Raw genomic sequence first — 22,316 nt, forward strand, 5'->3', positions numbered from 1 at the left:
ATATTTTGTAGACCTGTGTGGGGAGAGGGGTCCAAAGGGCAAGGATGTGGCTGCATTGAGGATGCTGTTGTCCTTCATCTTTGTTTCCTCCTTGCTCAACTTGAAGAAATGTTGAAGGAAAGTTTCAGGCCTTAGAAAATCACTAGCTCTTTGTTATTCATTATTAATTACAAACACTGAATAATGTTTTATAGTTCATAGGGTTTTTACACATTCTAATTCAGCCCTTACTATAGTGAATTAGATAGTAGCGCTTGCTTCCATTTTAAAGATGAAGAAACTGAGACTTAGAGGGCTCTGTGAGGCACAGAGCTTGCACGTGGCAGGGAACCTGTGTCTTCTGAATCCCAAGTCCTATGCCTTTGGTCCATACGGTGCTACCTGCGAACCTGGGGGGGAGTGCTGAGTGCACCCTGTTCTTTGAACCCTGTCAGCCCATGGAGACTCCATTCTGCACCAGGGCCATTTGCAGAAAGCCCGCAGAGTCGCATAGACTTAGCTTAGGAGTCTAGCTCTGCCCTGGAAATACGACCCATGTTAGGCAAGTTACTGGGCCCCCGTGGGTGTGTTTTCTTGTCTGTGAAATTGGCGGTGTCATTCCTCACAGGGTCCAGAGGAATCCAGTCATGGATCAGATCGGTCCATGTGAGCACGGCCCGGGCTATCTGTTGTCTCTGTTTCTCCCTCTGGCCTTGGGGTGCATGTGGGTCTGGCTGTAGGTGGAGCCTGCCCAGTTTCCCTGCTTGGTACTGGGAAGCAGCCTGTGGGTTGCTATGTTTCAAAAATTGGTTTTGCTGAAAGTAGCTTGCCTGGATGAGCAGATATCTGTAGCGGTAATTAAAGCATGTTCTTCCTGTTGAAAAACCATCTGAAGTGTTATGTTCCAGGACACAGGTTGAACATCACAGCAGAGAACGACTGCCGGCGGCTGCACTGTTCCCTGCGAGACCTGAGCTCCCTCCTGCAGGCTGTGGGCCGCCTAGCCGAGTACTTCATCGGGGACGTGTTCGTTGTGCGCTTCAGCGACGCCCTCACGGTGGTGGAGAGGTGGGTGGGCAGTTACAGCATGGAGCTCAGCTTACCTGCTTGTGTGAGGAACAGCTGTTGCCAGGCAGCTCTGCTCTGGCACCAGGTGAATTGAGGCTCTGCCACATACAGGGGAGTGTGGAGCAGTCACTGACCCTCTCTGAACTTCAGGTCCCTCATCTGTAAAATGGAGTGGACGTAGTATCCTGTAGGTTTATTGTGAGAATTACATGAGGTAAGGCACTGAGCACAGGGCCTAGTATGTAGCAAACAGTAAATATAAGCTGTTATTTCATAGACGATCTTATATTTAAAGATAGGAGTAACCTCAGAAGAAACCAGGTGAGGTCATAAAGAGACATGAAGAGAGCCATATTAATAAAAGGACAAACACGTAGGCAGTAGGCACTACTGAGTAGGCAGCCAGAGGCCAGAGGTGGGACCTTTTCTGGTCCTTTTAGAATGGGACTGGTTTTTCCAGTCCTCTTAGGGTCCTGAGGATTTGAAGCTGGGCAGCCTCCAAGCCTGACCTGAGGGGTGGATCCCAGCCTTCCCACCACCAGGCTCCTTTTACTACTTCTTCCTCGAGGGTCCCCCACAGGGTTTACGGCTGCATTTGTTGAAGACCATTTCCTACTACCTAGTCTGCCCCCTCCCTTCTCATGAACTCATACATTTAAAAAGTCATATGCTTAAAATAAAAGTGACAGGAGGTTTTCAGATCATTTCAAGGTAACCAGTGAGTTGATTCGATCAAAACTGGGTGGGTGTGGGTCCAGCCAAAAGTTGAGAGACACCTGGTGCTTTCATTTACCCAGTAGATGTATCGTTGGTAACACATGAGGGGTAGCTGGGGCTCAAGCCTAATTACTTGCATGCCAGATTTTTCTTTAACTATTACTCTTAGCTTAAAAGCAGCGATAACTAAGAATTTTAAATAAATCTTGAAAAACCAGATTAATAATAATAAAAGCAGCATACAGTAGTAGGAAATTTTCAAAAGTAATTTTGTACATTTTCTTTCATTCTATACTTTGAGGGACAGGTATTGTCATTTTATCTGAGTAAATTCTGGCCCAGAGAGGGTGAGTGCCTTACCTCAGGTCACACAGTTCATGAGTGGGAGCACAGGTACTTTAACCAGTTTCCTGAGTCCAAATACTGTGCTCTTTCCAAACCACAGAGCTTCTACTTCAAGTTCTTTTTCTTCTTTTTCCTGCACTAGGCCTGTTTCCGCTGATGGTTAGTAGGAATAGAACATGTCCTTCTGTCTGAAATCTATATTTAATTTAAACTTAAGCAATATATTATATCCATCAGTCATTTCAACTTCATAGTGAAATGACTGTTCAGAGATCCTGGATTGCTATTTTGTAGGTCCTTAATATATACATCTTTCTGCACTGCTTAGGTTTTCAGGCTCAGTACGTAAAGATACTTTGCTGTTTTGTCTTCATTTAGAATAAAGTGTGAGAGAAGCCTCCTTGTTATGGCTATGTGATCTTAATAGCCACTGTGATTAGCAGTGTTTTCACTTACAGGTTACATAAAAAAAACCTAATATTAAGATTGCTAAACATAGAAATATTAAAAGATGTTCATTTTTAGTGTAGAACAACGTTAAAGAATGCCGTTGAATGAAGAAACAGAATGTAAAGTCACATGCGGTATGATTTCATTTATATGAGGTGCTTAGAGTAGTCAGAACCATAGCGACAGAAAATAGAAGGCTGGTTGCCGGGGTGGGGGGGTATGGAGAGTTGTTATTTAATGGGTGCTGAGGTGCAGTTTTACAAGATGAAAGCGTAATGGAGATGGATGGTGGGGGTGCTAGCACGTTGTGAATATATTTAATACCACTGAGCTGTACACTTATTGTATGAATGTGAAAAATGTGGGGCAGCTTAAAGAATTAAATACTGGCTGCGCATTGGCGTCTTACTTATTGATGGGGAATGATTTGATGCCTAGTTATTGCCACCACCACACCCTGCTTCCTAGGACTTCAGATTGAGAACCCTTGGCTCTTTTACCCTTATTTCCTTGACTGACAGGAAATTCGTCTTTCTGACTGCTCCCCAACCCTGAATAACTTGTGGCTCAAGCTTGTGGTTTTGTAACAAAGTCCTGCTTTCTCCCCACCATCAGAGAGGAACATTTTTCAGAGTATGGTCTACATGCATCAGAGTCCCCTGGCTGCTTTTCAAAGATGCACATTTCCAGACCCCCCTCAATGCTACAGAGTCAGTCTGTGGGGTAGCACCAGCGAACTGCATTTGTAATTAGTTCCCCAGTTGATTCTTACGCTCAGTGAAGTTTGAGACCCTCCCCACTGTTGGATTGGGGGAGAGAAACATGCACCATCTTCCCTGGCGTCCCCCTCAGACCTGCTCCCAGGTTTCCTTACAGAGCAAGCACAGAGAGAACCTAGCCAGGTCTCTAGTTTTTTTGGTTGGTTTGTTTATGTTTACTCAGAAAGGAATGTCTGTCTCTAGTGAAAGATGCATTTCCCATTTCCCACTAGAGCTGGCTGTTAGTTATTGTATTCAGTGTTCGTTTGTACTGATACATAGTGAGCCCTTGGGCAACCAGTGGACTCAGTAACTTGCTTCTCAAAGAATTGTGCTTGAAGTTAAAAATACCTTAATCTATTTTAGAAACTTTTGTGGCCTCCCTCCCCCCCACCCCATTTCAGCTCTTCAGAAATTTAAAAAATTGTGTAGGAAATACCCATAGATTCTACAGAGAACATTTTGCTGTATTTTCTTTATCATATACCTATCCGCCTGAAACATTCACTTTTTTTCTAATTTTTGTTATTGTGGTAAAATACACATAGCATAAAAATTTCCATCCTAATCATTTTTATTGTATATATTGTTACATTACATTATGTTCTCTGTGTTGTGTTATATTGTTTTCAATGTAAGTAATGCTTTAGTTGGTATCTTAGTATATAAATCTTTATGCACATCTCAGATTATGTCTTTGGGATAAAATTGAAGACCTGGTCTGGATTCTTTTTGATTGAAAAAAAGTCTGTCCTCGAGACCTTGGTACCTAGTCCATTTTGTCTATTTTAGTCCATAAACTGAATGTTTTTTCTTATATTCTTCTTTGCCGACAGGCTGGTCAAAGTCACTTTGTATGGATCTCAGATAAAATTGTACAACATTGAGACTGCCGTGCCATCAGTATTGAAGCCTGATCTCATTGATGTGTAAGTATAGTTAGATGTTCGTGTATTCTCAGAAAGGCTTTGTTGTCTGGCCCCAAATGACTTTACAGATAAAAAGGGACTGTAGTGGCTGCCATGAAAAGATGAAAAACTCCCACCTCCAAACCTAGAAAGAGAAAGATTGTTTGATGATATCTCGGGGCCGGGGTGGTTGGAGTGAATGGAATTCATCAGGCAGATGAGAGCTGGCAGCAGAAGGTATATGGAGTAGGCATTTCAGGAGGAAAGAACAGCACAAGCCAAGCCACAGAAGTGTTCCAGAGTCACACAGTTAGGGATGTGGTGAGCAGTTGGTGTGGCGGGAGGCGGGGCTGGATAGGCATGTTAGGGCTGAGTGTTTCACCTTGAATGCCATGACTCTTACCCTGTAGACCAGTGACTGAAACTGCAGGGTACAGGAGAATTGCTTGGGAAACATATTCCCTCAGAGATTCTGATTGTAGCAGGATGGCATAAGCCTCGGTTATTTACATACTAAACAAGAACCTCAAGTGATTTTGAAAGCGGGGCATCCAGGGACCACTCTTTGAGAAACTTTACAGACGGTGAAAAGCCATTAGGAAAGTGCCATATGGGAGGGATAGAGGAATGGGGACTGGAGATGGGGCCATATCCCAGAGATTACACTGCCCAGAAGGCTTGCTCTAGACTAGAGCAGGAGTTGGCAAGCTATGGCCTGTGCCAAATCCAGCCCACTGCCAGCTTATGTAAATAGTTAATATTGGAACACAGCCATGCCCATTCATTTACGTATTATCTATGAGCTGCTTTTGCACTACAGTGGCAAAGTTGAATAGTTCTGAACAAGAGTGGATGACCTATAAAACCTGAAATATTTATACTCTGGTTTTTGCAGAAAAAGTCTCTGACCCCTGTTCTAGAGCATTCTTGAGCTTCAAATTAGATAAATAATAGAAAGAGTCTTATTTACTGTGGTTGTTTAAAAAAAAATTTTTTTTTTAAATATTGCTTTCCTTTTTGAGAATTTAGAGAAAGCTTCTCCCAAGAAAAGTGCTAATTTGCTCATAAACACGCCTTGAACACAATTTCAGGAAGTTTTAGAGCTTCTCCCTTCAGCCTTTAAGGAGCTCTGTAAGTTTGATAGATTGATTGAAATTCTTAGGAACCCGCCCCCTCCCACCCCAAGACGCACTTTGATGTCTTCCTCCTTACTTTTGGTACTTACTTTTTGATCAATGGATTCTAAAGATAAAATACAAAATAACTGCTTTGTCACTATGAATATAAAATTCCCAATATTTTCTTACTTTAAGGTACTTAGTACCTTTTCTTACCTAACTTATTTTGAAAAAGTTCAAATCTATAGAAAAGGGGAAAATAGAATGAACACCCATATACCATACTCTCAAGCTAGATTCATCAATGATAAATATTTTGCCACATTTGCTGTTTTTTTTTTAAAATAAATTTTATTTATTTATTTATTTATTTTTGGCTGCATTGGGTCTTCATTGCTGCATGCAGGCTTTCTCTAGTTGTGGCGAGCTACTCTTCGTTGCACTGCTGGGCTTCTCATTGTGGTGGCTTCTCTTGTTGTGGAGCACGATCTCTAGATGCATCGGCTCAGTAGCTGTGGCACGTGGGCTCAGTAGTTGTGGCTCGCGGGCTCTAGAGCACAGGCTCAGTAGCTGTGGCGCACAGGCTTAGTTGTTCTGCGGCATGTGGGATCTTCCCGGACCAGGGTTCGAACCCGTGTCCCCTGCATTGGCAGGCGGATTCTTAACCACTGCGCCATCAGGGAAGCCCTGCTGTTTTTTTTTTCTTGTGCTTCTCTCTGTGTACACAAGTGCACACACATACATTTTTTGTGTGTGAACTGTTTGAAAATAAATTGCAGACAACACATCACTTCACATGTATATCCTTCAGCATGTATCTCCTAGGAACATTCTCCTATGTAACCATAATACCATTATCAACACTCAAAAACTTTCATAGATACAGTAATGTCAGTAAGTATGTAAGTATGTCTCCTATTTTTAAGTGTATATGTATATATATTCCCTATGCAAATTTCCCTAATTGTCCCAAGAATGTCCTTTTTACATATATATCTATAGACATACATTTTCTGGATCTGAGTTCTAACTAATGAATCACACATTGTGTGTGTCTCCTGTAGCCTAGACCAGTTCCCCAAATTGTGCATGTTTGGGAGGGGTGGGGTGGAGAGAGAGACTGGCTTTCTGGAGATCCAGATCCTACTGATTTTTGTTTTTTTTTTTTTTTAAGAAAATCTTAATCTGGATTTGTGTAGTTGTTTTTCTCTGTATTCGATTGAGGTTAAACATTTTAGCAAGAATACTGCATAGGAGATGACATGTCCTTCTTGCATCATATCTAGAGGCACTTGAGGTCAGTTTGCCCTGGATTGTTGATACTGAGTTTGATTTTTAAATACTGTCTGCCTATAACCTAGCTACATCCACTGAAAGGTCCTAGAAGCAGTGACACTCCAGTAGCAATGCTACCTCTAGGACTCAGGCTCTTGGCTTCTAAAATACATTCTCCATCAAAAGGAACCAGAGTTCCTTGGAGAAATGCTCCAAGTCTGGGGCAGGTTGACCCTGGAGAATCTTGTTGAGTCAGTAAGGAAGGTTAGGAACATATGAAAAGGACATGGGGGCTAGCATGAAAGGGTTTTTCCTGGTCAGACTTGACATTGTGATCATCAAGAAAGAATGAGGATGATAATGAGTTACAACATATTGAATATAAAGCATCCATATGATTTAAAAGAAAGAAAAAGATCAGGGAGGGAAAGCTGTTTTTTACAGAAGAATACAGCTAATGAACAGAAAAAGAAAGAAAAACCACTAGTTTGCAACCACCAGTGTAAGAATGATTTAGGCAGGGTTCCTCAATGGGTGTTTGTTGGGGAATGGTATATTTATTTAGAGTCTTAAAGTATCACCCCAAGATTACTTACTAATTTTTTCAGAAAAGGGAGAAATAACCTATTTAGGTTTATTAGAAGATCTGGTGTTTTGTAAGCTCTGAGACAACTGCCTCACTTGTAAAAAGGTTGATTATTATCTGATGAATTGTGAGCTTTTATGATGTATATTTTGTTGTGTGTGCAAACATAGTCCAAACATAGTCTTTGCTACTTCAAGCCTCTAGCCAAATACCATGCATGGTATGATGGAAGCTTAAACTTGAGAGACTCATATCAATGCTTATTTATAAAGCTATAATTCCTGGTAGTTTTCTACATCCTGATTTGTAGCTATGGATATAAAATTTTTACTAGTTCCCAAGTCAACACATTATCATTTAAGTTCTTTGATTCTGTTTTCATTATTTACCATTCTCTCGGCTGAGCTCACATGTGTCACAGAAAGGTTGAATGAGATCTGGTAGACATTTACTAACTGCCTTCTGTGTTCCAGGCAGTGGTGGCAATATTTAGACGATGGGTTTTTAACTTTTAGGTACTACGTGAGCAAGTAAATGGTTTCCACACTTCCACGCATGTCCTAGAATAGTAAATGTGATGGATGAAATTCTTCCCTCCTGTGGAAAAAAGTTTAGTGATAATGTATTTTGACCATAACCTTTAAAATCGCATCTTCTCTCCTTTCGCAGGCACGCTCAGTCCCTGGCTGCTCTGCAGGCTTACTCTCACTGGCTAGCACAGTACTGCAGTGAGGCTCATCGGCAGAATACGCAGCAGTTTGTTACGCTCATTTCCACCACCATGGATGCAGTCACACCCCTGATCAGCACCAAGGTCTTGAAACAGCAAAGGCTGCACCTTTTCTCTAACTCCACGTCTGTCCTTCTGTTCATATACCCGTTTATTATAACATTAAAATACCACAAAGCATTAGACCCAATTCTTACCGCTGTGATAGAACTATGTGTCATTTCATGTTCCTTTTTAGTTGTAGTCCATATAAATTCAAATATAACTATTTTTTCGGTTCTCTAAGTCCCACATGAATACATGCTCATTGTCAAAAAGTAAAATACTGTTCAAATATACAGACTAAAAAATTATGGTACTCTTTAATCCCTACCTTCAAAGCATTTTCCTTTCCAAAGGAAGCACTGTCAACAGTTTGTTGTATATCTTTCAGACTTTTTCCTGTTTTCACATACTGCATACGTAAAAGTTTGTAGATAGTTGGAGAGATATCTTCAGATATCTTCTTTTGCTTAACAGTATGCCTCAGAGACGTGTCAAACAAATTCAGTTTTTCAAATTGACCAGTGCTGTTCTGTAGTGGGAGTGTATAATGATTTTTCTGTTGATGGAAATTAGATCCTTGTGTGTACATCCTTGCAGGGTAGATTCCTAGAAGTGTAATTGCTGGGTCGAAGGTTATATCCATGTAAAATTTGATAGATTCTAAGTCGTCCTCCAAGAAGACCACCAATTTATATTTCTAAAGCATATACTTTTTTTCTTTTCTTTCTTTTTTTTGGGGGGGGTGGGGTAGTTTTAATCATACATGGCATCCTGTACCACTATTAACAGAACAATGTATTGTTTTCTGTAAATTTTTGTTGTGTTTGTAATTGTAAATGAGTTATGATACCCTGTGAGGGGTTGTTTCAAAACTTACCTACCCATTGCTGGTATTTTACGTTGCCTCCGCTTGATAAAAAGTCACTCTGTAATGAATAACTCTGAAATGTGTGTACTCATGAATGTAGCTTTGTCCTTTTAGGTAGTTTTCTTAGAATAAGTGGGATTATAGGGTTAAAAATTAGGGATATTTTGTGGTTCTAGGAAGTTATTTAATTTTTTTTCCTAAATTATTCTACATGCCACTGACTCTTTGGTGTGTTGTTTTCACCACAGTCTTACTAGCATTAGGTCCTGTTTTCAAAGAGTCTTCTCTTTTGCTAATTTGAAAGGGATAGAATGGTATGTGAACCAAGGTTTTGATTGGCATGTTGAGGTGAAGGAAGTAGGCGAGCCTGGTGCGATTGATGGAGTGCAGAAAGCGGCGGGGGGGGGGGGGGGCGCGTGGAGAGATCTGGGCTTGATTGGAGCAAGAAGAGCGAGATGAACAATCCCCAGCTGTTTGAATGATATGCCAGGGAGTTTGCCATGTGATTTAAGAGCTGACGGGAGCCACTGTAGATTCTTGAGCTGAGAAGTGACTGAGCTCAAAGATGCCGGCGACTGAGAATGGGAGGAACTGGGGGGGCGGCGTGGGGGGGTGGTCCTGGCTTGAGGGCAGGAGCTATGGATGTGGCAAGGAAGAGGATGCCTTGTTGCTGGGCGTCATTATAGGAAAAGTTCTTTGAGCCAGAGCCTAGGTGGTATACTTTCGCATCCAAGAGCCATATTTAGCTCGTGGCTGCCTCACTAAGTTCTTCTAATAATCAGTCTCACAGGAGATGTCATGAGCTGACATATCATGTCCTCTTCCCTCTCCAGGTCCAAGACAAATTGCTGCTATCTGCGTGCCATTTACTGGTCTCACTGGCCACCACCGTGCGGCCCGTCTTTCTGATCAGCATCCCCGCAGTACAGAAAGTATTCAACAGAATCACCGATGCCTCTGCCCAGCGGCTGGTTGATAAGGTGAGGCCTCAGGGCTACCCTGGGGTCCCCAGAGCCGTGTGGCTCAGGCTCAGGGAAGCTGAGGAAGAAGAGTCTAGCCTTTCTTTTTGCACTTAGAGCTTACAGGCTGTGCCAGCATCGATGGATTTCTTATACGCGTGGCACCGATGCGGCCTCAGTGCTCTCTGGCATGACCTTCCTAACACAGTCAGTGTGCTGATGCACACATACAGTGTTCCTCCCAAGAGGCATGGAGATGGTGCTGCTTTGAGAGCCGGCAGTTTGGCTGGTGTTGGGAGAGTCCTCTTTGCATTCTTTCTGGTTTAAAACAGTCTGCTTTTGTTGTTAAATGTTTGTTTTCTTAGGGTTGAGACACTCCAGACAAGTATATTCTCCTAAAATCCTCCGGGAGGCTCAGGCTAGAAGTTTAAAAACAACAAAACGGGGGTGGGGTCATAGGGGAATCAAAGCAGTTAGTTAAAAGCACCTGGGATGTGAGTGTATTGCTTCTGACTTGACGCCAAGGGCACATTGACTGTAAGAGACTCTTACCAGCACTGTTCTGAGTAGCTTCTCGGAGGGTGTCAGAAGCCGGCAGCTGAGGGACAGGTTGGATTCAGTGTCTGTGATTTCTCCCTCTGTAATGCTTCAAGTACTGCCTTAGAGGGGAAGTGTCAGCACTAAGAGTGATTGTTGAGGCTGGCCCTGAGATGTGCTAGACCCAGATTTGGTGTTTTTGCCTCAGTTTCTCTTTTCTCCGTGGATTATCTGAGTTGGACCAAAGTCCCAGGCCCAGGTTTTAAGAAAGGAGCCTGAGGCCTGAGCTCACTGTGTGCGGTAGGTACTGAAGGTTGTGTCAGGCACAGCCCCTCTGCTGCCCACATTGCTCGTAAACTTCTGATGGACGCCTTGGGGTCTCTTCCAGGCTCAGGTGTTGGTGTGCCGAGCCCTCTCTAATATCCTGCTGCTTCCATGGCCAAATCTCCCAGAGAATGAGCAGCAGTGGCCTGTGCGCTCCATCAACCATGCCAGCCTCATCTCTGCACTCTCCCGGGATTATCACAACCTGAAGCCCAATGCTGTCGCCCCGCAGAGGAAGATGCCCCTGGATGACAGTAAGTGGCCCCTAGGCAGGGACAGCCTGGGGAGATAGGTAGGGCAGGCATCATTCTTCCTTTGTGGCAGATGGGATTTGCATCTGGGGCTCATGGGTGAATTCATCTGTCCATAGTCACGCAGCTGCTAAGCAGCAGAGTCGGACTTGGGGGTAGAATCCTGCTCACCTGTGGAATTCAGTGAGCACATCAGATGAACCTATTTCCTGAATGCAGGTTGCCCCCGTCTCTTATTTAAAATGTCCAAAATAAGGAAAACATCCATTTAAAGGCATTATTTGATGAAGCCTTCCGTGGGTAAACATCCTACAGTGATTCTTGATCCATTTCAGATACTTGTATAAGCAATCAAAGCAGTTCACTTCTACACACTGGGAAACATGAAACTATCTTTTGAAACCGTTTCTAACCTTTCTCCAAATATATTTAAGAGGCTTTGAAAGAGCTTGGTATCTTCAAGTTTGATTGTTTATATTAAAGGAGGAGGGAAAAAAAGAATCAAGAGAACTCAATAGTTCAAGTAGAAGGCATCAGCTTTCTCTGAAAAATCTTCCTGAAATAACAAATATTAAAGAAATATTTTGAAAATACAGTCTATTTTCACAGAAAGAAAATAATAGAACATTGCTGATGTCAACAAAAATGCTTTGTGAAATGTTAGTCATATGTACTCAACATTCTTTAAAAAAAGCATTACTTTTATAATTAGAAATATTAACATATACTAATTGTACAAAAATACTAGAATGGTATACAGATGGAAAAAGAAACTCTTAAATCTCACCATTTTTAGTATTTTAGAAAGTAACCTTTTTAACCGTCTTATTGTTGTCAACCTTAATAATAATATACCGTAATAGCCAATTATTTTACCAGCAAAAGTGAGTTTATTCAGGAATAGCCAGAGGAATTGCAGTTCTCAGGATATGAGGACTACGGCAGACCACAGGCGAATCCAAAGAACTAGGAAGGGGCACTTGCTTTTATAGGGTAGAAGGGGGAGTTGCTAGGGGCTGTAATAACCAGAGTCCATTGGAGGAACCTGGGAGTCCAAAGTATAAAGACTTCTCACTGGTTAGGCTGCTACAGTCTGTGATTGGCTGGACTGTCTTCAGGTGGGAGAATAATTTTCTTCTTCCTGCGGGATAAGTAGGCAACACCTTCCTATTTGTAGTAACTGACAATAATACGTGGTGGGGCATGATAGCTCCCCCTGCAGACCTGTCCTGACTCCTGGTCTAGCTAAGGTTTAATTCCTCATTGTCTTCCCTTTTCTACTTGTAAAAATATTTTATAGTTATATAGCTGCATAAGAATGGCTGGCTTAGTGAGGGCATCCTGTGTGCCAGGCTCTTGCCTTGGCGATCTTACATCCTCATCAAATCTCTGGCTGTGCCAACATCAACCTTCAAAGTCTGGTATTTGTCTGATCCTCGTTCTAAGTGTTTTACATTGAGTAATTCATCTAATTCTAGTATCAGCTTTATGAGTTAGGTACTGTTAATTATCCTGATTTTATCCATGAGGAAACTAAGGTATGTGAAGATCAAGTAACCTGCCTAGGGGTTCCATACAGCTATTGTGGAATCATGTTTTATAAAGCTTAATGGTCTTTTCTCACTTTATCTTGCATGTACTTATATCAGGTAGCATAAGCTAGGTTATGCTATGTGGTACCAAACAACCCCCAAAGCTTAGGGGCTTAAATGCAGGGAAAACATCTATTTTCTTGCTCTTACTATATGTCCAGCTTGCGTCAGGGGTTTGGGGAGGTTGTTCTTGTTCAAGTCACTCGGGGACCCAGGCTGATGATGGCTCGGTTGTAGTCTTTGCTTACGTTGGGAAAGGAACATGGCGAATTGTGCAGTGGTTCTTAAAGCTCTTGCCTAGAAGTGATGCTTGTCATTTCCACTCCCATTTCATTGGACAGTGAATGGTTATATGGCCAGGGCTTAACTTCAGAGGAAGTGGGAAGTGTGATTGCCACCATGTGAGGAAATATTTGCTGAATAGCATAATGATTTCCACAGTAAACGTAATGAAAAACATAGTTAACATTTGTTGAGTGTGTACTCTGTCCCGGGCACTGGGCTGGGAACTTTATATACGTTGTTTCATCTAGCTTTCCCTATAGCCCTTTAAGCTATGTCTTATTATCCTCATTCTACAAGTGGTGAAATGAAGGCTGGAAAGTTTTTCCTATCCTAACTACTTCCTTGGTGGCGCAGTGGTTAAGAATCCTCCTGCCAACGCAGGGGACAGGGGTTCGAGCCCTGGTCCAGGAAGATCCCACATGCCACTGAGCAGCTAAGCCAGTGCGCCACAACTACTGAGTCTGCACTCTACAGCCCACGAACCACAACTACTGAGCACACGTGCCGCAACTACTGAAGCCCACGCCCCAGAGCCCGTGCTCCTCAACAAGAGAAGCCACCACAATGAGGAGCTCATGCATTGTAACAAAGAGTAGCTCCCGCTTGCCGCAACTAGAGAAAAAGCCCACGTACAGCAACGAAGACCCAGAGCAGCCAAGAAAATACATGGTAGTAAAACAGAGTTAAACCCCCATTCCAACTAAAACAACATTGTAAATCAACTATATTTCAATAAAAAAATTTTTTAAAAAGATTAAGTAAATGAGAAACTGGTATCTTTCACCAGGATTCACCAGTTGTTAATATTTTGCCACATTTGTGTTCTCCCCAACCTCACACACACTTTTTCTTTTTAACTGAGCCATTTAAAGGAAGTTGGTGACATCAACACTTTATCCCTGAGTACTTAACCTTTATCTTTGAGAACAAGATATTCTCTTATATAACCAGAACACCATTAACACAGCCAGCCAAGCTGTGGAACATTGTTACAATAATGTTGTTTAATAACATAGACCACATTTAAATTTTCCCTAGTTGTTATCAGACTGTCCTTTTTTGCTTTTTAAAAAAGGATACCTTCAAGGATCATGAGTTACATTTGATTGTCACATCTCTTTAGTTTCTTAATAAAGAAAAATATTCCTAGTTTTTGTTTGTCACGACATTGACATTTTTAAAGCGTCCGGACCTGTTTTCTTGTAGAAAGTCCCATAATCTTATTCTGTCTGGTTGTTTCCAGTAGTTTTTGGCAGGAATACCACCCAGGTAGTGACGTGTACTTCCACTGCATTGCTTCTGTTTATCCCATTATTGGCGATGCTCAGTGTGATCACCAGGTTCGGGGAGTGTCTGCCAATCTCTCCACAATAAAGGTATCCCGTACCCCCTATCCCCCACCCCAGGCCTGGCAGGTGTACGTTGCTCTGGATCACAGGGAAAGTGGTGGCGTCAGGAGTGTGATTTACGTCTGACTGGCTCCAGATCCGTTGCTCTTCACCACATTGCCCCTTTCTTCTTCTTCTTCTTTTTTTTTAAATTAATTAATTAGTTTATTTATTTATTTTTGGCTGTGTTGGGTCTTGGTTGCTGAGCGCAGGCTTTCTTTAGTTGTGGCGAGCGGAGGCTACTCTTCATTGTGGTGCACAGGTCTCACTGCAGTGGCTTCTCTTGTTGTGGAACACGGGCTCTAGGTGCGTGGGCTTCAGTAGTTGTGGCTTGCGGGCTCAGTGGTTGTGGCTCGCGGGCTGTAGTGCGCAGGCTCAGTAGTTGTGGAGCACGGGCTTAGTTGCTCCGTGGCATGTGGGGTCTTCCCGGACCAGGGATCGAACTCCTGTCCCCTGCATTGGCGGGTGGATTCTTATCCACTGCACCACCAAGGAAGCCCCCCCCCCACCTTTTTAAAAATTATTATTAATTAGCCTTTCTTCTTGAAAGCAGTGTTTTTAATGGTTTTATAACATCCTATGCTATGGAAGTACCAATTTACATATTTCCTATTTTTGCATATTTAATCCATTTTCCTATTACATATTTAATTGTGCTTTTAGTTTTCCACTTGCACATTTTTGTGAATAAATCTTGGTTCTTGTTTAAATACGCTCACATCAGAGGTCAGATTTTGGTCTCTTGACTCTGTTTGCCTTTCCTGTGCCTTGTGTGTTCTTGGGGAAGCGTCTGCCAGGTGCAGTTTTCTGGCTTAGTGAGCATCCGTGTGCTGGTAGTGTTGTGAGTGAATGGCTTCTTCAGGAGCTCAGTGTCTAGCATCCCTGTAACTAGCCTTGAGTGGACCAGGCCTGTTGTGAGCCATTGTCTTCTTTCATGCCCCGTCCTATGAGTGAGGTGGTGTCATCTCTCCACATTTTCAGATGAGGAAACCGAGATTCAGAATAAGCAGAGTCAGGAGTCAAACCTGGTCCCAAGCACCTCTAAAGCCTGGATTCTTTCTGCTGTCCCCTTCCCTGGAAGCTGCTGCAGCCCTCACAGAGGCTGGTGGGCTCTGGGGGTCAGCACCACCCGGAGAGCCCTAGCAGGTGGAGGCTGGCTCTCAGCCCAGCTCCAGTTCCTCCTCTGGAGCTCCGCCAGGGTCGAGTCTGTCAAGCTCAGGCTGAGCCCTGTGGGGCTTCTTGAGGCAGCCGGTGGGAAGAGAAACCCCACAGGTGCTGGGGAATGGTGACAACTTCCCTGTGCTGGATCTCCTGATATGTCAGGTGCTTTGCGAGAATCATTCTGAACCTTGTCTCTAATCCTCACAGCAACCCTGCAAAGGTGGGAGCTATTGGCCAACCCTGGTGTACCGATGAGGATCCTGCCCCCATGTGTAGCTGTGTTGACCACATGCAATTCACATCCAGGCCCCTCTGACCCAGGCCCTTGCTCTGTCCTCTGAGATCCTGCCTGTTTGCTAGCCACTGCCTCTGTTTCCCCTGTGTGCTGTATGGAGTCATCAGTGAGCTCTTACATCAGGGGATTGTTAGAAGTATTTATTGTCAGTAACATATAATACAATATATATTACAATATAATATAATGCAACATAATAACAATAATTATATGTATTTTTTCAGGCCCTCAGGCCCAATAGACCAAGGATTGATCAGGCAGTTTATTCCTTAACACAGCAGCAGTAGATGTGCATGGCCGGTGCTTGTGTGGATTACCGGGCTGGAGCCATGTCTGCAATTCAAGGAGGGTGTTTGATCTGCATGTGTCCATTCTTGCCTGTGGTGATTACCTTGTGACACTTAACATTCTCACTGGTCTATTCACCATCTTACAGTCTTGATTAAGTGCAAGGCACCTAACCTGAGGGACCTTTCATCTTCTCTGTGGACATGTTTCAGGTGGATAGAGGCAGAATAGAGGCAAAAAACTGAGCAGGCTGGCTGTCAGGCAACTGGAGTTCTGACAGTAAAAAGGGAACAAAAAAGGAAGAAAAGGATGTAGAAAGAGAGATACAAAGAGAGAGTGATAACTCAGTCAAGAGAGACTTCTGTGTGATTGTCCTCTGAATAACTTTGCAGGTTTCTTCCCCTTCCCTGTGTTCCCTCTTACCCTGCTTTATCCTCAGACAAGTCATAACAGGCAACTTAATCTTGGTTTGCAGCCAAAGTGATTATCCACCAGACACTTAGTGTCTTAGAAGATATCGTGGAGAATATCTCTGGGGAATCCACCAAGTCCCGACAGATCTGCTACCAGTCCCTGCAGGAATCCGTGCAGGTCTCCCTGGCCCTCTTCCCAGCTTTTATCCATCAGTCAGGTAGGAGCTGGCTGCAGGCCTCACTGCTGGGTGGTGCTGACAAGGACCAGAGTAACTGCTTAGCTCTGCAGGGCAGGCCAAGTCAGTCGGTGGGGTCGGCCTAGATGGTGAAGGCGGAGGGCGGTGATGTCGTGTGTCGCTGAGTCGCTTGGGAACATGAATGGATTGGAGTAAGAGGGGCATTGCAGCGGGACAGAGAACTTTTCTGATAGCTCCACTTATTTACTTACACGGCAAGGTGGATTTTGCTGGGATGCTTCACCTCCGCACACTGTCACTGTCACTCAGAGAGGCTCTCTCTGGGTCTCTGGATGTACTCGCCTGGCTCTCATGACCACTTACAGTGGTCTTGTCAGTCTTATGAGAGAAATATCCAGGGCTTCTCAGTCAGCAGATGTTCACCGATTGCCCCTGAGTGTGTGCAGTTCAAGCCAGAACGTACTGTACGAGATGATTGTTTAGATCTGGAAGTGGAGCCACACTAAATGTAACCAGTATTTTCTGCAGTTAATCTATTTAATAGCCCAGGGCCATGCAATCTGAGTACACCCTTACTGTCCACTTTCAGCCACTTGACCCTGGACCCAACTGCAGATTACCAGTCATAGAGAAGTGGCTGAAGCCCTCAGGGGCTCACCCAGTTCAGTAGTTGCATCAGCGGGTACAGAATAACCCACCTGCAGTGAGAATTCTGCATGGCGCTGGGTGCTGGGCAGTGAGGGCGGCTTCGAGATGACCTTCTTTTCCTATTGTGAGCCATCAGGCAGAGTTCTCTGTACCAGAGCTGTTTTCTCAGCACATCCATAATCATTTCCCACTTTCCGTCATTGGCTGTGATGGTGTTGGGGAAATTAAAGAGAAAGGATAGTGCAGATTGCAGAAGGAAGTGCATCAAGCCAAGGGCGTCTGTTTATCCCTGTGTACGTGCCTCTGATCATTTGCTTTGTCCCTTTATTTAGATGTGACTGATGAGATGCTGAGTTTCTTCCTCACTCTGTTTCGAGGCCTTAGAGTACAGATGGGCGTGCCTTTCACTGAGCAGATCATACAGACTTTCCTCAATATGTTTACCAGGTAACCACAGACCCGCTGTGTCCAAGGTTTTCAGACTCAACCTGAGAAGTGGTGCGACCTGGCTACAAAGTGTGGGACTTTTTGCTCCTTTCCTTCACTTGCCACAAGTGTTGGTTTTCATACTGCTCCCCAGAGAAACATTTTCTTGGCTACTGTGTGCTTTCTCTGTCTGCAGAGAACAGTTGGCCGAGAGCATCCTCCACGAAGGCAGTACTGGCTGCCGGGTAGTTGAGAAGTTCCTGAAGATCCTGCAGGTGGTGGTCCAGGAGCCTGGCCAGGTGTTCAAGCCCTTCCTCCCCAGCATCATCTCCCTGTGCATGGAGCAGGTGTATCCCATCATCGCCGAGGTATGAGGGGCTGGGGTGGTCCACTGTGCTGCCTCCTGCCTGAGATGGGGGACGGAATGAAATATTGAGGAAAATGTGTTGTGCTTTAAAGCTAATTTGTTAGTTATTTTATTTTTCTTATAAAATAATTTTTTTTCTGAGAAAGAATGCCATTAGCTTGATATGGTTTTTTTATATTGGTTGAGTTAATTAGAGCTAATCTGGTGTAAGCATAACAGGTTAATTGTCACAAGGTTGGTTGGTAAGTAAGATCAGTGTCCCATGGCAAACAATGTAGAACTTTAGGTGAATATATGGTTTTCTCCAGCAAACATAACAAATGTTGTAGTAATAACAGTTCATAACACTTTCCTATTAAGAAATTTCATGATCTCAGGGGTACAAAACAAGTTCTTAGAACCATTCAAAGCTTTCATCATTAGAAAGCTCTTTGTCCTTCTTAGAAAACAGCCACTCAACATGACAAAATTCAGAATAATTATATATTTAACTTAAGTTTTCTGTAATAGTTACGTAAATAAGGGCTAACCTTCCTAACTGCCCAGACTAAGGCTTAAGTAAGTCCAGTTGCTTTGCATCATTAAACACACCTGCGCCCTCTGAGGATTCCTGCCATGGAAGTTGGTGCCCCCTGGTCTTAATTTAACTTTAATCAAAGCTGAATTAAATAGATCTGGGCCTTATAATTTTTAATTCTGCTGAGACCTGTGGAATAATGTGACCTGTCATGCTCTTCAGTGACTTGGAGATTTTTGGATAAATGTGAAAATTATTGCTGAGCCTGCCTCCCTCACCCTCTCCTCTTGCCAGTGAGAAAGGAGACAGGCTGGGAGAGCAATTAGCGCCACACAGTGCCTCCCCCGAGGTGCTGCTTCCACCTGGAGGCCCTCTAATGCTGCTGTTGGTGGTTTCTAAGTGCTCTTTAAACTCCTTTTCTATAGAGGGCAGAACCTCTTTTAAGCCTTCTTGTTTGTCTTTATCCTCAGAGGTTGCATAAGGCCAACAGGTTAGCTGGGACAGCTTTTTTTTTATACTGGCAAAGGAACAGCACCACCAAGAAGATGTGACAGATCAGATCAGCTGCTTGCTCGGCAGGAAATCCATATTCCTAATTGTTTTCCATTTAGTAGCCTTTTTCTCTTAGCTTAAAAAGCTGAGTGCTTCCATCAGAAAAAGGGCCCCTTGGCACCGACCCAGGCATTCTGTGTCTCAACTGCGGCCATGTCTCTGCCGAAGAACTCCTCGTTTGAACTGCTGGCCCACAGGGGGCTTGACAGGACGAGAGTGAGGGTGGAAAGCCAACACGCTGCTGGCTGTTAGGAGGCATCTCTCAGGCCTCTTTGCTGCTCTGGGCCCAGGCTGTGAGTGGCTCCCTGAAGGTTTGAGGGTCTGTGTGTGTCTCCACAGCGCCCCTCCCCTGACGTGAAGGCTGAGCTGTTTGAGCTCCTTTTCCGGACGCTCCATCACAACTGGAGGTACTTCTTCAAGTCCACCGTCCTGGCCAGTGTCCAGAGGGGCATTGCTGAGGAGCAGATGGAGAATGAGCCTCAGTTCAGTGCCATCATGCAGGTAATGTGGCAGAGCTGGTGAGGCTGCCTTGTGATCCAGGAACAGACGGGCATCATTCTGGACACCAACTGGGTCCACTGGCCGACTGTCCCTTGCTTTGCTTCTGTGGCATATGGTCCCACTGCCTCTAACGTGGCCACTGCAGCAGGCGCCACACAGTGGCACTTTGAAGCCTCGTGGTCTTGGGTCTGAAGCTCAGCTCTACCTCTTAGTACCTATGAAGTTAGTCAACTTCTTGGAGCCTCAGTCTCTCCATCTGTAAAGTAGGGATAATAGTGCCTATTTCGTGGGTTTGTTGTGGGGTTAAATGAGAGTGTACACAGCGTTCCTGGCACCCAGGATGCTGGATACATCTCAATTCCCTCTGCCTTATAGCAGAGTTGCCCCACGTGTGAGGAGGTTGCCCACGTCAGGACCACCGGGGGCCCTCCTTACGTGCAGCAGTGTGTTAGTTGATCTGCATTTTTGAGAGATAATTCTGGCTTGTACCGTGTTGGGAGAAGCACTGCCCTGTGATTGTCTCCCTTTCTGATCAAGTGCAACTGTTAAACCCTAGAGAGTGAGCTCTGGGGGCTGAGCACACACCACTGTGGCTATAAGACCCCCTTCTCATAGTTTAGGAGCCCAGGGACGGAATGACGAGGCCATCACCGGCTTATTCTGGGGAGTGCCCTGCCCACCACTGGGTTTGCATTTCATTGGCCTCCCCCACTCCTCCTCAGTCACTTTCTGTGGGAGCAGGGCTCTTTGTGTTTGGGGTGGGGGGGTGAACTGGAAACTTCCGCAGCCCAGAAACTGCAAAGCAGTTTAAAAATTTGCTATTGCTTAACCCCAAGGCAGAGGCAGCCAGGTGTGAAGGAGCCTTCAAGGATTTGTGGTTTATAAGATCTGGGATGCCAAGGAGAGGGTGGTTTATGGGCGAGTGGTTGGCTTGAGGCAGGGAGGGCAGCCTCTGGTATCTGCTAAGATGGCTGAGGTGCTTGCCTAGAGGTGTTAGCTGCTTCCTTCAAAGACAGATCCTGTGAAGGTGTGGAGGTTTATTACAAAAGGTGCAAGATGAGACCAAATAAGTGAGGCCCAGTGGGGAGAACTTGGGAGCTCAGACTACACAGGAGCGTTCCAAAGATCTGACCAGACAGGCCAGGAGAATGAGGCGGTAGGTGCCGCGCCCTGCATCAGCATGGGGAACCGCCGCCAAGTGTCAGTTCTTTGGGCGTAGGGAGGTGCCCTAGAAGGGCTGGGTCTGAGGGTGTTGAAAGGCTGCTTATAAATGGTGGTCTTATTTCCTAGGCTTTTGGACAGTCCTTTCTCCAGCCTGACATCCACCTATTTAAACAAAATCTCTTTTACTTGGAGACTCTCAACACGAAGCAGAAGCTGTACCACAAGGTAAGTGCCCCAGCTCTCAGATGAAGGTTTCTTCCTCAGAGGTGTCATGGGCCCAGGCCGAGGCCACCCTCCTCGGGTCAGTGGCTGCGGAGCACAACAGGAAGTAGGCAGGGAGCCCGCCCGGCCTTCGCTCACCCTGCTCTTTCTGTCTGCAGAAGATCTTCCGGACCACCATGCTCTTTCAGTTTGTGAACGTGCTGCTCCAGGTCCTGGTTCACAAGTCCCACGACCTCCTGCAGGAGGAGATTGGCATCGCCATTTACAACATGGCCTCTGTGGACTTCGATGGCTTTTTCGCGGCCTTCCTCCCAGAGTTCCTGACCAGCTGTGATGGTGTGGATGCCAACCAGAAAAATGTGCTGGGGCGGAATTTCAAGATGGATCGGGTGAGGAGAGAGAGGCCAGGCTAAAGGGAGGGCAGGCGTGGGCTCTCAAGCCTGGCACCTGTTCCGAGAGGAGGGGGGCAGGCTGCCTCGCGCGTGCTTTGTGCCCCCGGCGACTCCACTGTAGCTCGTGCGGCTCCTGGATGACTTGGTGCCGTGGCTGGATTGAGGGGCACACGCTGTCCCCCAGTGGTGGCCTCTGCAGCACGTATATTCTTTGTCTCAGCTACTGGGCCCGGTTCTGGCCCCAGCCGTCCGCCTAATTTGTCTCAGCTTCTTTGCACCCTGTTGAGCCCACCTCTGACTGGGGCCCAGCTCTTGTTTCCTCTGGGTTGTGAGCCAGTACGGCCAGGACTTGCAGACAGACCATGAAGATTGACGCTTGGGAGCCCAAGCATCAGGGTTTAGCGGTGGGGCCCTGGGCTCTTCCAGATGCCAGGCTCAGTGGGGCTGACCTGCTGCCAGGCCCTGGGAGGAGCCTCACAGTGCTCATGCTCTTGCCTCCCACTGCCCACCCAGAGACGGTCAGGTGGGCTGTTCCGCCTGGGCAGCCCCTTGAGTGGGAACTGGGGTGGTGAGGTCTGTGGATGCACGTGAAGCCATCGTTGCTAGTGTGTCCGGGTCCCGTGGTGCCCAGCCTCTCCTGTCCTGAGGCCTCGTTGCTGGGCCCTCATCTGTCCTCCTCCTTCCAGTTTCAGCTGCTGTAAGTCTTGGCTGTTCGCCCGCCAAGAGGCTCTTCCTGGAACTTTTCCTATCGAATAAGTAATTTTCGTCTTTCAGCCACTCACACTTGATGCAGTGACACCTTCTCTTTCTCCCACATCCTCTTGGTGGTGTTGACCCGACCGCCGTGCGAGAACAGCCCATCCACGTTCCACTTCAGCGTCCAGGGTTGCGTGTTGCTCTTGCTGGAGCAAACTCTTCGTCTTGCTTGCTTGTCTCGTCTGTGATACATGTCAGGGTCGTTCTTTCTTAGACTCGGCTCCTGTTTTCCCT

The 22,316-nt window shown here is 45.2% G+C and overlaps 1 protein-coding gene across 7 annotated transcripts in view; it reads left to right on the forward strand.

Moving 5' to 3' along the window:
• XPO6 (exportin 6) overlaps positions 1 to 22,316 on the forward strand; it is a 122,248-nt gene that overhangs the window by 82,650 nt on the left and 17,282 nt on the right. For all 7 annotated transcript variants that reach the window (XM_019921790.2, XM_073792178.1, XM_019921789.3 and 4 more), the window contains 11 exons: positions 888 to 1,047; positions 4,154 to 4,246; positions 7,874 to 8,018; positions 9,681 to 9,827; positions 10,732 to 10,921; positions 16,403 to 16,558; positions 17,518 to 17,632; positions 17,808 to 17,979; positions 19,387 to 19,548; positions 20,839 to 20,937; positions 21,093 to 21,323. In XM_019921790.2, the coding sequence (XP_019777349.2) occupies positions 888 to 1,047; positions 4,154 to 4,246; positions 7,874 to 8,018; positions 9,681 to 9,827; positions 10,732 to 10,921; positions 16,403 to 16,558; positions 17,518 to 17,632; positions 17,808 to 17,979; positions 19,387 to 19,548; positions 20,839 to 20,937; positions 21,093 to 21,323 (1,670 nt within the window). The remainder of the gene's footprint in view (positions 1 to 887; positions 1,048 to 4,153; positions 4,247 to 7,873; positions 8,019 to 9,680; positions 9,828 to 10,731; positions 10,922 to 16,402; positions 16,559 to 17,517; positions 17,633 to 17,807; positions 17,980 to 19,386; positions 19,549 to 20,838; positions 20,938 to 21,092; positions 21,324 to 22,316) is intronic.

This window comes from Tursiops truncatus, chromosome 15, assembly GCF_011762595.2.
Source record: "Tursiops truncatus isolate mTurTru1 chromosome 15, mTurTru1.mat.Y, whole genome shotgun sequence".
Taxonomy (NCBI): Eukaryota; Metazoa; Chordata; class Mammalia; order Artiodactyla; family Delphinidae; genus Tursiops; species Tursiops truncatus.